Source organism: Somniosus microcephalus, chromosome 2, assembly GCF_052327205.1.
Source record: "Somniosus microcephalus isolate GS21.2 chromosome 2, FLI_Smic_1.0, whole genome shotgun sequence".
Taxonomy (NCBI): Eukaryota; Metazoa; Chordata; class Chondrichthyes; order Squaliformes; family Somniosidae; genus Somniosus; species Somniosus microcephalus.
This window is the reverse complement of record NC_140988.1, coordinates 42347813-42363810: the sequence shown is the minus strand read 5'-3', so window position 1 is coordinate 42363810 and position 15998 is coordinate 42347813. Positions and strand designations below refer to the sequence as shown.

Here is a 15998-nt window from a genome sequence, read left to right as displayed (position 1 = left end):
GGGGAGGAAATTGTGCCTCAGTTGTATAAAGCCTTGGTCAGACCCCATCTGGAGCACTGCATTCAGTTCTGGGCACCGCACCTCAGGAAGGATATATTGGCCTTGGAGAGGGTGCAGCACATATTTATCAGAATGATTCCGGGGCTTAGAGGGTTAAATTATGAGGACAGTTTACATAAACTTGGTTTGTATTCCCTTGAGCATAGAAGATTGAAGGGTGATCTGATAGAGGTGTTTAAAATATTCAAAGGATTTGACAGGGTAGATATGGAGAAACGATTTCCTCTGGTGAAAGAATCAAGGCGACATATTAAAATTAGAGCTAGGCTATTCAGGCTGCGGATGCTGGGGCAATTGGAGCTTTCAAGACTGAGCTGGCTAAATTTTTGTTAGGTATCAAGGGATATGGAGCAAAGGCGAGTAAATGGAGTTGAGGTGCAAATCAGCCACGATCTAATCGAATGGCAGAGCAGGCTCGAGTGGGCTGAATGGCCTACTCCTGTTCCTAAAGTTCCTATGAGGAAATCTTTGGACACTGGGGAGGTATCAGTAGATTGGAAACAAGCTAATGTGGGGCCCATATTCAAAAAAGGTAACAAAACAGACACAGGCAACTACAGAGACGTTAGTCTTCCATTCTATGTAAAATAATAGAATCATTTACCAACAGTAAACTTGAGGATCATCTGTACATCAATATCCCAGTTAACTGCAGTCTGCATGGACTCAGAAAGGGAAGATCCTGCCTGAGCAGCCTCCTCAACTTCTTTGAGGTAGTGACAACCCACATGGATTATGACATGATTTACCTTGATTTCCAAAAGGCTTTTGACAAAGTTCCACACAAAAGGTTATTCATAAAACTCAAAGCTGTGGGGATTCAGGATAAACCCTGGCAATGGATAAGAAGCTGCCTGAAGGGTAAGAAACAACAAATACTTATTAGAGGAGGTATGTCAGAGTGGGAGGAAGTACAGAGAAGGGTTCCCCAGAGCTTGTTGTTGGGAGCACTAATGTCTCTAATTTATATAAATGAGCTGGATTCAGAAACCCAATGGTCAAATTTGCAGATGATACCAAACTAGAAGGGGCAGTTTAATTGGAATAGGCTGCTCAGAAGTTACAGAATGAGTTGGACAAAATACATAAGTGGGCGAAACAATGGCAGATGAAAATTAATGCAGACAAGTGTAAAGTGCCACACATAGGAAGGAAAAATTGATGGCACCCATCCTCCATGAATTGTGTTGAAATAGCTAAGGATGAAGCTGAAAGAGACCTAGGGGCCTTAGTGTACTTGATGCTGAACATATCCAAGCAATCCAGAGCAGCAATCAATAAAGTTAACAGGATGTTGAACTACATAGGCAAAACAATAGAATATAAGTCAGAGGAGATAAAAATCAAGCTTTACAATGCTCTGGTCAGGCTGCACCTTGAGTACCGTATCCAGTTCTGGTTGCCAAGAAACAAGATGCTATAATGGCGGGACATTAGAATCTTTTTGAATAGATGAATTCAGATGGGCTGGCATTTCTCATCTGTAATTATCGTGATCTCATTACAGAGCCACCTTACTAATAAGTTGTTCAATACTGGCGGCCGGTCAGGTGATATAGAAACTGAAATAACAACAGAAAAAGCTGGAAAAACTCAGCAGGCCAGGGCAGCATCCGTGGAGAGAGAAACAGAGTTAACGTTTCAGGTCAATGACCTTTCGTCAGAACTGAAAAAAAGCAGGAACTGGAAAGCAGGTTTGGGGGCTGGGAAAAGGGGGAGGGGATGAAAGAACAAAAGGGAAGGTCAGTGATAGGATAGAAAGCAGGAGAGATTAAGAGACATTGAGAGACATTAAGAGATATTCAAGGCAAGAGGAGGGGGTAATAGGACAGGTTAAGGAACAAAGGATGGCTCTAGATGGGGTGTGAATTGCGCTGGCAGAATGAAGGACAGCTGCCATGTGGGAGGGAAGAAGAAAAAAGGGGGCCAAACAAAAAGTGTGGATAAAAAAAAGAAGAAAATATATAAATGTGATAGGGGCCGAGGTTATGATCTGAAATTGTTGAACTCTATGTTGAGTCCAGAGGGCTGTAGAGTGCCTAATCGAAAGATGAGGTGCTGTCCCTCAAGCTTACGCTGAGCTTCCATGGAACAATGCAAGAGGCCGAGGACGGTGAGGTCTGAGTGGGAATGGAGCGGAGAATTAAAGTGACAGGCCACCGGGAGCTCGGGTTCCCCTTACAGACTGAACGGAGGTGTTCCGTAAAGTGGTCACCCAATCTGCGTTTGGTCTCCCCATTGTAGAGGAGACCACATCGTGAGCAGCGAATACAGTATACTAAATTGCAAGAAGTACAAGTAAATCGCTGTTTCACCTGGAAGGGGTGTTTGGGGCCCTGGACAGTGGGAAGGAGGGAGGTATAAGGGCATGTGTTGCATCTCCTGCGCTTGCACGGAAAGGTGCCAGCCGAAGGGGAAGGGGTGCTGGGGGTAATTGAGGAGTGGACTAGGTTGTCGCGGAGGGAGCGGTCCCTACGGAATGCTGAAAGGGGAGGTGACGGGAAGATGCGTTTGGTGGTGGGATCACGCTGGAGGTGGCGGAAATGGCGGAGGATGATCCGTTGAATATGGAGGCTGGTGGGGTGAAAGGTGAGGACAAGGGGAACTCTATCGTGGTTCCGGGAGGGAGGGGCAGGGGCGAGGGCAGAAGTGCGGGAGATAGAACGGACACGGTCGAGGGCTATCTCAACCAAAGTAGAGGGGAATCCTCGGTTGAGGAAAAAGGAAGACATGTCTGAAGCACTGGTATGGAAGTTGGTATCGTCGGAGCAGATGCGGCAGAGACGGAGAAACTGGGAGAATGGAATAGAGTCCTTACAGGAAGCGGGGTGGGAGGAAGTGTAGTCCAGATAGCTGTGGGAGTCAGTGAGCTTGTAGTGAATGTTAGTCAATAACCTATCCCCAGATATAGAAACTGCCTTTTTTATGCTGCTGTTCCGAACTATTGATGTGCAGGCCTTATGATTTTGCTTACCTTTATAAGGCAGGTAGGAATTTTTCAGTTGCTGCTGTCAGTCATCAGCCAAAAGCATGGCTGTTGTCCCTCAGCACAAGCCTATTTTGCTTATGTTACTATTGGAGGCGCACTGCCACACAGGCACTGCCACAAACAACCTTTTTTGGTTGTAGGCAACCCTTTTAAAAGTAGCAGCGCCACTTTCGTTACATTGCGGTTAAGTTTCTGTCAGTGGCAAAGTGGCAATGTCACTACAACTTAAGCACAGTGGGGTCTAGTGGTTTGAGAAGCAACAGCAGCAACACGCCTACTCTTGCAACTTACGCTGAAACCTTTGCTGCCATAAGAGAAGCTCATTAACAGGATGTTATTCATTCCGAACCTGCAACACTTTCAAGTGCTGGAAACTTCACTTTGCGATATTATGGTCCTGATATTTAGGGGGAGGGTGCTCCATATCCTGCTCAGCAGCCAGCCAAATGGGCAGCCTGGCCGGCGGGCAAGGGGAGAAGGAACACTAGCAGCAGGAGGTTGCAGCTGGGGACCCTTGGGACTGTCCCTGGCAATTGGGAGGGGAGGAGGTCGGCAATCGGCAGGTGGTGAGAGACCTGCTAATTGTTTCCAACATTTTCTGTTTTAGTTTCAGAAAAGCCACTGTGCATGTTCAATTTGTTTTAACTTGGGATTTGTGACTATCTCTGGCTGTCATATCTTCCAGACTGGTGACTTTGTGCGATAGTGTAAAATGGGTGACAATGAGTCGGCAGCCTGTTTTAAATCTCTCCGGATTTTTATTTCCATTGACTTCAGTTCCATTACAGATCCCTGGGGAACACCACTTATCACATCCCGCCAATCAGAGTGCATTCCCTTTATCCCTACTCTCTGCCTCCTACGTTCCAACCATTTACCCTGGGGTATTAATAATACCATCAAGTCCTGGTGATTGCTCATTCTTAAGTTTCATTATTTTCTCTATTGCCATTTTTTAACTTATATTAAATCTAGTAAGTTCCTCCCCATAACTTATTTTTAGGCTATCTTGTACCATTTGTATTTTGTTGCCATTTTCTGCCCTGAAAACAGATACAAAAGTATTTACTTAAGAAGTTTGCCATTTCCTTATTGTCCATTATAGCCTCACCTGCATTTGTCTTTAATGAGCCTACATTTACAGGCATAAAATGGGTGCAACAAGGCCCAATTTCAGGGACCAAAGTCCGAACATCCGAACTGAAATTGGGTTGGGCCATTTTTCAGGCATCCCTGGTGGCCCCTAAAACAGGCATTAGGTCCCTTAACTGTGTAAACGAGGAGCCTCCTGCTTGCCTGTAGGTTTAACCATGAATATTTCAGCCCACTTTACTGTAGTCAATTCACTTCACATCCCTTCGAAGTTTGCCATATTAAAATTTGAAACCCTGGTTTGTGACTCTTCCTTCTTCCTCTCAAACCTAATATCAACTTTGATCGTATTATGTTTACTATTCCCAAGACGTTCCTTTACCATCAGAATGTTTTGGTTCGTTACCCATCACTAAATCTAGCACGGCCTGTTCCTTTGATGATTCTAAAACACATGTTCTGAGAATACTGCCCTGAATGCATTCTTGAGTTCATTGCATTTTATGACTTGAGCTGTTCTGTTTCTCCCAGTCTGTGAAAATTAAAATCTCCTATTATAACCACATTGTTTTTCTTCATGCTTCCCTGATCTCTATATTTATACGTCCCCCCACTACATCACTATATCAGGAGGTCTGTAGATAACTCCTACCAGAGTCTTGCATTTTTGCTGTTCCTTAATTCCACTGCCAGTTTACCCTTAGTGTAATTCTTTCTTTCTACCACAGTAATTGTGTTTCCCAATTTCCCTGTCTCTTCTATAGATCCTACAGCCTGGAATGTTTAGCTGTCAATCATGCCCAGTTTGTAGTCAGGTTTCTGTCATCGCTATTACGTCATACCTTTTAATCTGAATTTGTGCTTCTAACTCACTTGTTTTATTTCTATGTTACATATATTTGTGCACTGAACTTTTATTTAGGTAACAACCCCTATCTTGCCCAAATGCCCTGCTGGTCTTTATTTGACACTTTTTGAATTACAGTATGGACTTTCCCTTCCCACCCCTAATTTGTTTAAATCTCCCCCTGCACCCCACACCCCTCCCCCCAGCCCTGCCTTATTTACCCTTTCCACAAGGACATAGGTTCAGCTCTGGTTTAGGTGAAGGCCATCTCGTTTTTCTTTCCTTCCCTGACCTCAAATGTGGTCCCAATGTCTCGGGAACCTAAAACTTTTCCTTAGGTACGACATGCCATTCTGGGCGCTGGATCATATTGACGAAAGAAGCCATCTAGCTTCTGACTATAGAATCGTCCACAGTCATCACTCCCCTATATTTACTACCTGTACTGTTTCCCCCATGGGTAACCACTTGCTCGTCAGTGCCTTGTAGTTGCTTATGGTTACCCTCCTAAGTGTCACCCTTTTTGTCCACTGGTATCTAAACAGGTATGCCTCATAGACAGATTCAGCTCCACAGACAATCCCCTTTCTACCCACACCTGTTGCTTTCTGCCCTGTCTACCGATGGTGACCACCCTCTGGAAGGCCAGCTCCAGAAAACTTTCTCCCTCCCAAATGGTGCTGAGTGTGCCCAGCTGACTCGAGCTGCACAACTTCTTGTTCGAGGAGGGCAACCTTTGTACACTTCATGTATATGTATTCACCCTGGACAGCATGAGAGTCCAGGCATGATCACATCATGCATATTGCACACATCATTCTAGACTCTAATCCTGCCATACCTTTTCATAAATGTAACGCAACAGGGAATATTTTTAAGTTTTTTGTTCATTGAATTATTTCTATTACTTATTCTAATTTATTATTATTTTTACCTAATCTCTGAAGCTATTCTATAGTAAAAACTATAAATTAGAGCTTAGCTGAATTACTACTTAAATAATATTTAGCTTTTTCTGGCTGCCACCCCTCCTCACTTGCTGCTGTTCTGGATCTCCCATTCTCCTTTTAAACTGTTCCCCCACTGTTGACCTTTTCCCGATCCGACTCCCGCCACTTTGGTTCTCAGCCCCGGTCTCTCTCTTTCTCGCTCGGGCTTCGATCTCCAATTCGACACCTCATACTCATCAGGCCCAGTTCTCTCTCTCTCTCTGGGTTTGGTCTTACGCTCTCCGCAGGCCCCGGTCTCTCACTCAGTCTTAGTTCCTGCTTCTCAATACTAAAGTGTTTTATTTAAAAATGTTCCCATTTTAAAGGCTGCTTTCCTGGCCTGGACCTTTTTATGGGGCCCAGTTGTACCCTTCTGGAAGCCAATACGGCTCAGCTGACTTTTACCGTACCAGCCTCCAGTCTTACACCAGGTCCCATATGGGCTGGGGAAGTGCACTCCCAGTATAGGGAGCTCCTGCCCTCGCTCATGCTCCCTTTGACATGGTTGTCCATGTAAGGGTAGGGCGGAGGCTCTACCCATTGCAAGGCCAAGCACAATAAGGTTGCAACCCGGTGTATCAAGGTCCCGGCCTTATTCCAAGCTGTTTTGCCCATACCCAGTGGCGTTATGGCAGGAGTCCAGTGGAATAGTTGAGGAAACACATCTTTTTGTTAAGCCAATTATTTGGTTCAATTTGCATAAGTGATTGTACAAAAGGCAATTGGTACATTGTCTATTTTCTTCAGGTCCACAAAAATTTTAAAGGTGGAAAGTTTTTGTGGGTTGGTACTTGCCTTAATATATTTACTGCTGGAATGGATTGATATAGTGTAATCGGTAACATTAATATATCTAACTCACAGACTTTAACCAAGACACCAAAAGCCAAATTTCTTTAACAGAAATCTATTTTTCCACTACTGTTTGTTATTGTGAAAGCATCAGAACTCAAGCCATAATCTCACCTCTTGTCCCCACCCCTATCCTGTCACTGTTTAACTTTGGACTTTGCAAAAGGTAGCCAGCCAGATTATATATTACAAATCTTCCTGTGTTTGACATAATACTAGAGATTGGACATTCTAAGTTCCACTTTGATGTAAGCAATTTGTATTCGATTAGGTCTTTGATACTCAGAGACTAGAGGGAGCCTTCTTCCTAAGGTATATTTATGTATTAGTTACAAAATAAGCTAATACACAAAGTTAAGATTCAAAGCTTATACTTATAACATAAGACAGATACAACCTGTTAACATCTACAAGGTTTCAAGGTGATTGATCTCAAATGGCCTTGTCATAATACGTAAGCAGTCCAGCCTTGCTCCAAGAACGTTCTAATATTCACAGAATCACAGAATCACAGAAACCCCACAGTGCAGATAGAGGCCATTTCAGCCCATCGAGCCTGCACCAACACATATCCCACCCGATCCCCGTAACCCCTACACCAACACATATCCCACCCTATCCCCGTAACCCCACGTATTTAATCCCCCTAACACTAAGGGTCAATTTATCATAGCCAATCAACCTAACCCGCACATCTTTGGACTGTGGGAGGAAACCGGAGCACCCGGAGAAAACCCACGCAAACACGGGGAGAATGTGCAAACTCCACACAGACAGTTGCCCGGGGCCGGATTCGAACCCGGGTCCCTGGCGCTGTGACTATGCTTTAAGTCTACCTTATAAACATTAAAACAATCCTTATATTATGGGAACTTGAGCCTGTTTTTGAGCCTGTATGTCAATAGATTTCAATGTTTTCCCAAGCCAAGCAGCCTTCTAACAATTCCCACACATTTCAAAATAGGCAGGAACAGTCAACCAATGGTTCCCGTGCTGTGATCCCATAAACATAAGATAACCACAGTTGACAAAATATCTTCCGACGTGGGTGTACAAGGACAGTTACACAAACTGCTGACAAAAACAACTTTGAGTCTAAAAAGGCCTATTCTACTGAAAAGCCTGCAGAAAAAGCACTTTTCTCACAGTCGACCGTGTTTCATTGCAGTCATAGCCAGCCTTAGAGATTCTAGGACTGATTTGACTTTTCACGGCCAAACTTGGGACAATGCCAGTGTTCACCTGTCTGAAGCCAGAGACTCAGACCGCTCATCATTGGCAGCTGCAGTGACTCTTCATTTCTCCAATGGTGGATAGGTGCGTGTTTGTGTTTGTGGTGCTTGGTTTTCAGTATGAGCTGTCAGAGTGCCGTGGTGCAGCTGGAGATGATTAATAAGAACAGGTGTCTAGCAAAATTGGCTTTTCTTGGTTAAAAAGATTCTAACACAGGAAGGAAACCGAGCTATGTCTTAGACTGTGCTGTCACAAGCAATCTTTATTATTAATATAAATTACACTTTCTGGTTTGCAGCTGAAGCTGGAAATTCTTTACCACCTATGTAGCTTTTACAGATACAAAAGGGAAACATGCTCACCATTCTTATATCAGAGTGAGAGGGACGGAGGGAGGAAGGGGGAAGAATCCTCCTGAATCAGTCAGGTGTTCCCTTTATGTCGGGTTCAGTGCTATCCTAGTGCTGCTGGCTTCTGGCATCTGGGTCTGGACTCAACCCCAAAGTAAACTTCCTGGTTTAACTGAGGCCGGGGGCCAGGAAGATCCATAATATACAAAGCAGCTCAAGCGGGTGAATTCCTCTCGCATTCTACAACACAGAAGCCGGCTTTCAACGTATGTTGCACAAGATTGTCTTCCTTGTCACAGATGAGGAATGAGCTGAACAAAGTGAATGCTTCTGTACAGACAGCTCTTGCCAAAGGCCTCAAATGCCTTTCAATAGTAGATACAGCCTTTATATAGCATCTTTCATATCCTCAGGATACCCTAAAGCCGCCCACAGCCAATGAATTGTTTTTGAATTGTGGCCAAACATGGCAGCTCATTTTACACAGCAAGGTTGCACATACAGGAAGTGAGATGGATGGCCAATTCATGTTGGTTGAAGCAGGAATGTTGGCCAAGACATCAAGAGAGCTTCTTGTGCTTCGTCAAGTAGTGCTATGGGATTTTTTTTCCATCCAATGAAACAGGCAAACAAGGCCTCAGTATAACACTTTGTCCAAAATACAGCACCTCCACCAATTAAGCACTCCTTCAGTACTGCGCTTAAGTCTCGGCCTAGATTATGTGCTGAAGTCCTGAAGCAGGGCTTGAACCCTGCTACTAAGTACAGCAAGCTGACACAGTTAATGCAAACTGTTAGAGATTTCAATCTAGAAAATAAGCATGGTTGCATGCAGCATATTACCTTAACATTGGTCTCTCTGATTTCAGATGCAATGAAGATGAAAGCATTGAACCTCACCAGAAAGCATAATGTTCAGTCACCAAATATCTTCTATTACCTTCCTCATCTGATGTCCAATGAGGACAGCCTTCAACCAAAAGTACTGATAGGACAGGGGAGGACTGGAGGTAAGAAACAACCAGGAACATTTAAAACTGTTGCCGAAAATTACCAGATTTTAAACATACTGTAAAATACTCCCTCTAATGTGTCAGTCTGAATGGTTACCTTAAATAGCTGCATTTAAAAGTGTAACAGTAGGATTCTCACATTTTCCTGTGGTACTTGAAACTGTTCAGCATTTAAAAGTTGTCTCTTTTTCTCTGAAGTTTTTTTTTAAACTCTTTTTTTCTTCTCCCAGACTACTGCTGTTTCCACCTAGGTTAGGATAGTCAAAGCCTTGAATTTTTGTATTAATGCAGCACAATTCAAATGTAAAATTTAAAAAAAGAGTCTTGCATTTATACTGCACCTTTTTATGACCTCAGGACATGTTTTACAGCCAATTAAGTACTTTTGAAGTGTAGTCACTGTTGTAATGTAGGAAACGTGGCAGTCAATTTGTGCACAGCAAGCTCCCACAAACATCAATGTAATAATGAACAGATAATCGTTTTTTTTTAAATTCTTGATTGATGAATAAATATTGGCCAGAACACCAGGGAGAACTCCCCTGCTCTTCTTCAAGGTAGTGCCATAGGATCTTTAATGTCTCATCTGAAAGAAAGCACCTCCAACAGTGCAGCACTGCACTACTGGACTGGACTGGAGTGTCAGCCTAGATTTTGTGCTCAAATCCCTGGAGTGGGACTTGAACCTATAACCTTCTCACCCAGAGGCGAGAGTGCTGCCACTGAGTCACACTGTAGTGAGCTTGTCTTTCTTCAGGCAAAGAAACTGAGGCAAAACCTGTGATGAAATATTTCCATTCATCACTGCCTGTGACTGAGATTGGTTTCAGTGTCATTTCCCTTCCCCCAGACCTCATTGTATTGTGTACTGGAATGTGCTGTATTGTATACTGGAATGTGCTGGAATGTGCTGTGTGTAGGGCTCCGCCCATACCTGGCCCCGTTTGTAAGCTAGCTTCAGTCTAGCCCCAGTCTCCAGAAGGACGACATCTCTCTCGCTTACGTGTTTCGTTCTAAGTTAATAAAAGCCTTGTTTTGTTCTGCTACCTTCGAGTCTCGGAATTATTGAGGCACATCAATTTTATTAACTTATTTTCAACACTATGGATCAACTCCTGAAACCCGAACGTTTGGATTTGGATCAATATGCTCCGGACGCATCAGCACGCTTCGGACACTGGTTTGAGTGTATGGAATTCTTCCTGGACAATTCCGCAGCCGTCAAAGACGCTACGGACGCTGCAAGGATGAGATTCAGAATTCTGCGGAATTGGGTAAGCCACCGGGTTTACCCCCTCATCCAAGACGCCGAGACGTACCTGGCCGCCTGCGACATCTTAAAGGCGCATTACCAGCAGCCTACGAATGAGGTGTATGCTAGGCACCTGCTCGCCACCCGCGCACAGCGACCTGGGGAATCGGTGGAGGAGTTCCTAAGCACCCTGAAAATGCTTGGCAAAGACTGCAAGTGCCGAGATGTAAAAGCCGCAGTGTACACTGACGAGCTTGTTCGCGATGCCTTCATCACAGGCCTCAGCTCCACTTACATCCGGCAAAGACTGCTGGAAAAAACGGGGTTGGACCTGAAACAGGCTGCGGACACCGCGCGATCCCTGGATGTGGCCCAGAGAAACTCGGACGCCTACTCTTCAGCCCGCGCCGTCCACGCCGCCACGTGTGCACCGAGGGCGCTGCCATCTTGGAAGGCATCTTCCCCGCCCGACAGCCCGACACCGGCTGGGCCCCGCTCTCCCCCCAGAAGCCCTACGACAGCCGCGACGCGTCAGGGACCCAACTGCTACTTCTGCGGGCAGCCAAAGCACACCAGAAACCTGTGCCCGGCGAAAGGCACCACCTGCTTTAAGTGCGGTAAGAAGGGGCACTTCGGGAAGGTGTGCAGAGGGAACCCCGCCGGAAAACCAACCGCCGGAAAACCCGCCACCGCCGCGTGTGCGCCGTGGGAGCGGCCATCTTGGACGCCATCTTGCCCGACCTCGTGGGGTCCGCCATCTTGTGAGCAGACAGCGTGGACGCCATCTTGTATCGATCAGGGCCCTACAGTGGCATCGGTCACAGTGGACCAGACCAGGCCGCACCCGCTATCCAGATCAATGGTGGACATCGAGGTAAACGGGTGCCGGGTTAAATGCTTAATTGACAGTGGAAGCACGGAGAGCTTTATCCACCCAGAACTGGCACAACAACTCTCCCTAAAGGTGGTCCCTACTCAGGGTACCATCTCTATGGCTGACAAAACCCAGACATCGACCATTCTGGGTTACTGCACGGTACAATTGTGCGTTAACGGAACTGTATATGATAATTTTAAAGTATTAATCATGAAGAACCTATATGCGAGCGTGATCTTGGGCCTGGATTTCCAGTGCAACCACCAAAGCATCACGCTCAAGTACGGTGGGTCCCAGCCGCCCCTCACAGTGTGCGGTCTGGCTACCCTGAAGGTAAAGCCGCCTTCGCTATTCGCGAACCTTACCCCTAACTGCCGGCCAATAGCGACCAAAAGCAGGAGGTACAGCTGGGAGGACAGGCGGTTTATCGCGACCGAGGTAGACAGGCTCCTGAAAGAGCGCATTATTGAACGCAGCAACAGCCCGTGGCGCGCCCAAGTGGTAGTGGTAAGGGGTAGCGAGAAGAAACGGATGGTGATCGACTATAGTCAAACGATCAACAGGTACACCCTACTAGATGCCTACCCGCTACCCCGCATATCAGAAATGGTGAACCAAATCGCCCAATACCGGGTGTTCTCCACCATCGACCTCAAGTCAGCGTACCACCAGCTCCCTATCAGACCAGAGGACCGCCCGTACACCGCCTTCGAGGCGAACGGACGCCTCTACCAATTCCTCAGAGTCCCCTTTGGGGTGACGAATGGGGTCTCGGTCTTCCAGAGGGAGATGGACCGCATGGTCGATGACCACCACTTGCAGGCAACCTTCCCCTACCTCGACAACGTCACCATCTGCGGTCACAACCAGCAGGATCACGACTCGAACCTCGAGAGGTTCCTGAAAACCGCACAAAAACTCAACCTCACCTACAACGAGGACAAGTGCGCTTACAACACCACGCGCCTCTGCATACTAGGCAGCGTGGTGGAGAATGGGGAAATCGGACCAGACCCCGACCGATTGCGCCCCCTACGGGAGCTGCCCCTGCCCAACACTCCCAAAGCCCTGAAAAGGTGCCTGGGGTTATTTTCTTATTATTCCCAATGGGTCCCCAACTACTCCGACAAAGCCCGCCCCCTCTTGAAAGCATCCTCTTTCCCGCTCTCTGCTGAGGCCCACGCCGCCTTCAAAAGCATTAAGCAGGATATTGAGCGGGCCACGCTACAGGCAGTGGACGAGAACACTCCATTTCAAGTGGAAAGTGATGCGTCTGACTTCGCCTTGGCGGCCACCCTCAACCAGGCGGGGCGGCCCGTAGCTTTCTTCTCGAGGACCCTCCAAGGGCCCGAGATCAGACACTCCTCCGTGGAAAAGGAGGCCCAAGCCATCGTGGAGGCAGTGCGCCACTGGCGCCACTACCTAGCCGGCAAACGCTTCACCCTACTTACCGACCAGCGGTCGGTAGCGTTTATGTTCAATAATAAACAGAGGGGGAAGATTAAAAATGATAAGATTCTTAGGTGGCGGATCGAGCTCTCCACCTTCGAGTACGACATCATTTACCGGCCAGGGGCCCTTAACGAATCCCCTGACGCCCTCTCATGAGCGATGTGTGCCAGCGCCACCGGGGATCGGCTACAGACCCTCCACAACGACCTCTGCCACCCAGGGGTCACGCGGCTGTTCCACTTCATAAAGTCCCGTAACTTACCCTACTCGATTGAGGAAGTTCGGTCCCTGACCAGGAACTGCCGCACTTGCGCTGAGTGCAAGCCTCGGTTCTACCGCCCAGATAGAGCCCACTTAATCAAAGCTACACGGCCCTTTGAGCGGCTCAGCTTAGATTTCAAGGGCCCCCTCCCGTCCGTCGACCGCAATGTTTACTTCCTGAACATTGTGGACGAATACTCCCGGTTCCCATTCGCCTTCCCCTGCCCAGACATGACCAGCGCCACGGTCATTAAATGCCTCAACAGCCTGTTCTGCCTGTTCGGTATGCCGAGCTACATCCATACGGATAGGGGGGCGTCCTTCATGAGTGAAGAGCTACGCCAGTACATGCTGTCCAGGGGGATCGCCACGAGCCGTACCACCAGCTACAACCCCCGGGGTAACGGCCAAGTGGAGCGAGAGAACGGGACAGTATGGAAAGCAGTCACTCTAGCTCTAAGGACCAAGGGCCTCCCTATCTCCCGCTGGCAGGAAGTCCTCTCGGATGTGCTCCATTCGATACGGTCGCTATTGTGTACGGCCACTAATACCACGCCTCATGAACGAATGTTTGTCTTTCCCCGGAAATCCACCTCAGGCGTATCCATGCCGTCATGGCTCTCCACCCCAGGTCTGGTACTCGTGCGAAGGCATGTGAGGGGCCACAAGACGGACCCTCTCGTGGAGCCAGTACACCTACTCCACGCCAACCCCCAATACGCATATGTCCGGCACGCCGACGGAAGGGAGGACACCGTGTCCATAAAAGACGTCGCCCCAGCCGGCATCGACAACAACCACGGCAATAGCGGCAACGACGATCACAGCAACTCTTACCCACCCACTACTCTTTCATCACCCCCGGAAGAACACTGACCAACGGCACCCTCACCAACTACCCCTTCAACAACCCTGGCGGCACCCCCGGCAGAGACCCAGGAGGCTACCGGGGACACCCAGCCGACACCCGCGGCACCGCAACAGCCACGTCGGTCGCAGAGGACTATCAAACCCCCGAACAGACTAAATCTATAGAAGGGGTGAATGTGATGAAATATTTCCATTCATCACTGCCTGTGACTGAGATCGGTTTCAGTGTCATTTCCCTTCCCCCAGACCTCATTGTATTGTGTACTGGAATGTGCTGTATTGTATACTGGAATGTGCTGGAATGTGCTGTGTGTAGGGCTCCGCCCATACCTGGCCCCGTTTGTAAGCTAGCTTCAGTCTAGCCCCAGTCTCCAGAAGGACGACATCTCTCTCGCTTACGTGTTTCGTTCTAAGTTAATAAAAGCCTTGTTTTGTTCTGCTACCTTCGAGTCTCGGAATTATTGAGGCACATCAAAACCATATGCCGATTTAGGAAAAAGCTCTGGGAAATTCCTCTTTGACCTTCAAAGACCATGATATAAGTTCTACGGTGACTGGCAAACACATCCCCCAATATCATTGTATAAGCCGGCAATTTCTTGGCGAGGTCGACAACCTTCTATGAAAAGAAATACCTCCTAGCATCAAACTTGTTCTCTGCTTACTTAACTTATATCCCCTGGATTTCCATAACATAAGAACATAAGAAATAGGAGCAGGAGTAGGCCATTCAGCCCTTCGAGCCTGCTCCGCCATTCAATAAGATCATGGCTGATCTCCTACCTCAACTCCACCTTCCTGCACTATCCCCATATTCCTTGATTCCCTTAGTATCCAAAAATCTATCAATCTCTGTCTTGAATACATTCAACGACTGAGCCTCCACTGGCCTCTGGGGTAGAGAATTCCAAAGATTTACAACACTTTGAGTGAAGAAATGTCTCGTAATCTCAGTCCTAAATGACCAGCCCCTTATTCTGAGACTGTGACCCCTAGTTCTAGACTCCCCAGCCAGGGGAAACATCCTCCCAGCATTTGCCCTGTCAAGCCCCTTAAGAAATGTATATGTTCCAATGAGATCACCTCTCATTCTTCTAAACTCTAGGGAACATACGGCAGTGTCCTAGGCCCAACCATCTTCATCTACTTCATCAATGACCTTCCCTCCATCATAAGGTCAGATGTGGGGATATTCGCTGATGATTGCACAGTGTTCAGTTCCATTCGCAACTCTTCAGATAATGAAGCAATCCATGCCCGCAAGCAGCAAGACCTGGACGACATTCAGACTTGGGCTGATAAGTGGCAGGTAACATTTGCGCCACACAAGTGCCAGGCAATGACTATCTCCAAGAAGAAGGTGTCTAACCACCACCCCTTGACATTCAACGGCATTACCATCGCCGAATCCCCCACCATCAACATCCTGGGGGTCACCATTGACCAGAAACCTAACTGGACCAGCCATGTAAATAATGTAGCTACAAGAGCAGGTCAGAGGCTGGGTATTCTGTGGTGAGTGTCTCACCTCCTGACTCCTCAAAGCCTTTCCACCACCTACAAGGCACAAGTCAGGAGTGTGATGGAATACTCTCCACTTGCCTGGATGAGTACAGCTCCAACAACACTCAAGAAGCTCGACACCATCCAGGACAAAGCAGACGCTTAATTGGCATCCCATCCACCACCTTAAACATTCACTCCCTCCACCACCAGCGTACCGTGGCTGCAGTGTGTACCATCTACAAGATGCACTGCAGCAACTCGCCAAGGTTTCTTCGACAGCACCTCCCAAACCCGCGACCTCTACCACCTAGAAGGACAAGGGCAGTAGGCGCATGGGAACACCACCACCTCCAAG

General features: G+C 47.4%; 1 protein-coding gene across 2 annotated transcripts in view; it reads left to right on the top strand.

Moving 5' to 3' along the window:
- LOC147122673 (alpha-1,3-mannosyl-glycoprotein 4-beta-N-acetylglucosaminyltransferase B-like) overlaps positions 1 to 15998 on the top strand; it is a 351636-nt gene that overhangs the window by 169396 nt on the left and 166242 nt on the right. For both annotated transcript variants that reach the window (XR_015081357.1, XM_086008872.1), the window contains exon 3: positions 9282 to 9422. Coding sequence is in view for 1 of the 2 variants with exons in the window: in XM_086008872.1 (XP_085864998.1) it covers positions 9282 to 9422 (141 nt within the window). In the remaining variant the exon portion in view is untranslated. The remainder of the gene's footprint in view (positions 1 to 9281; positions 9423 to 15998) is intronic.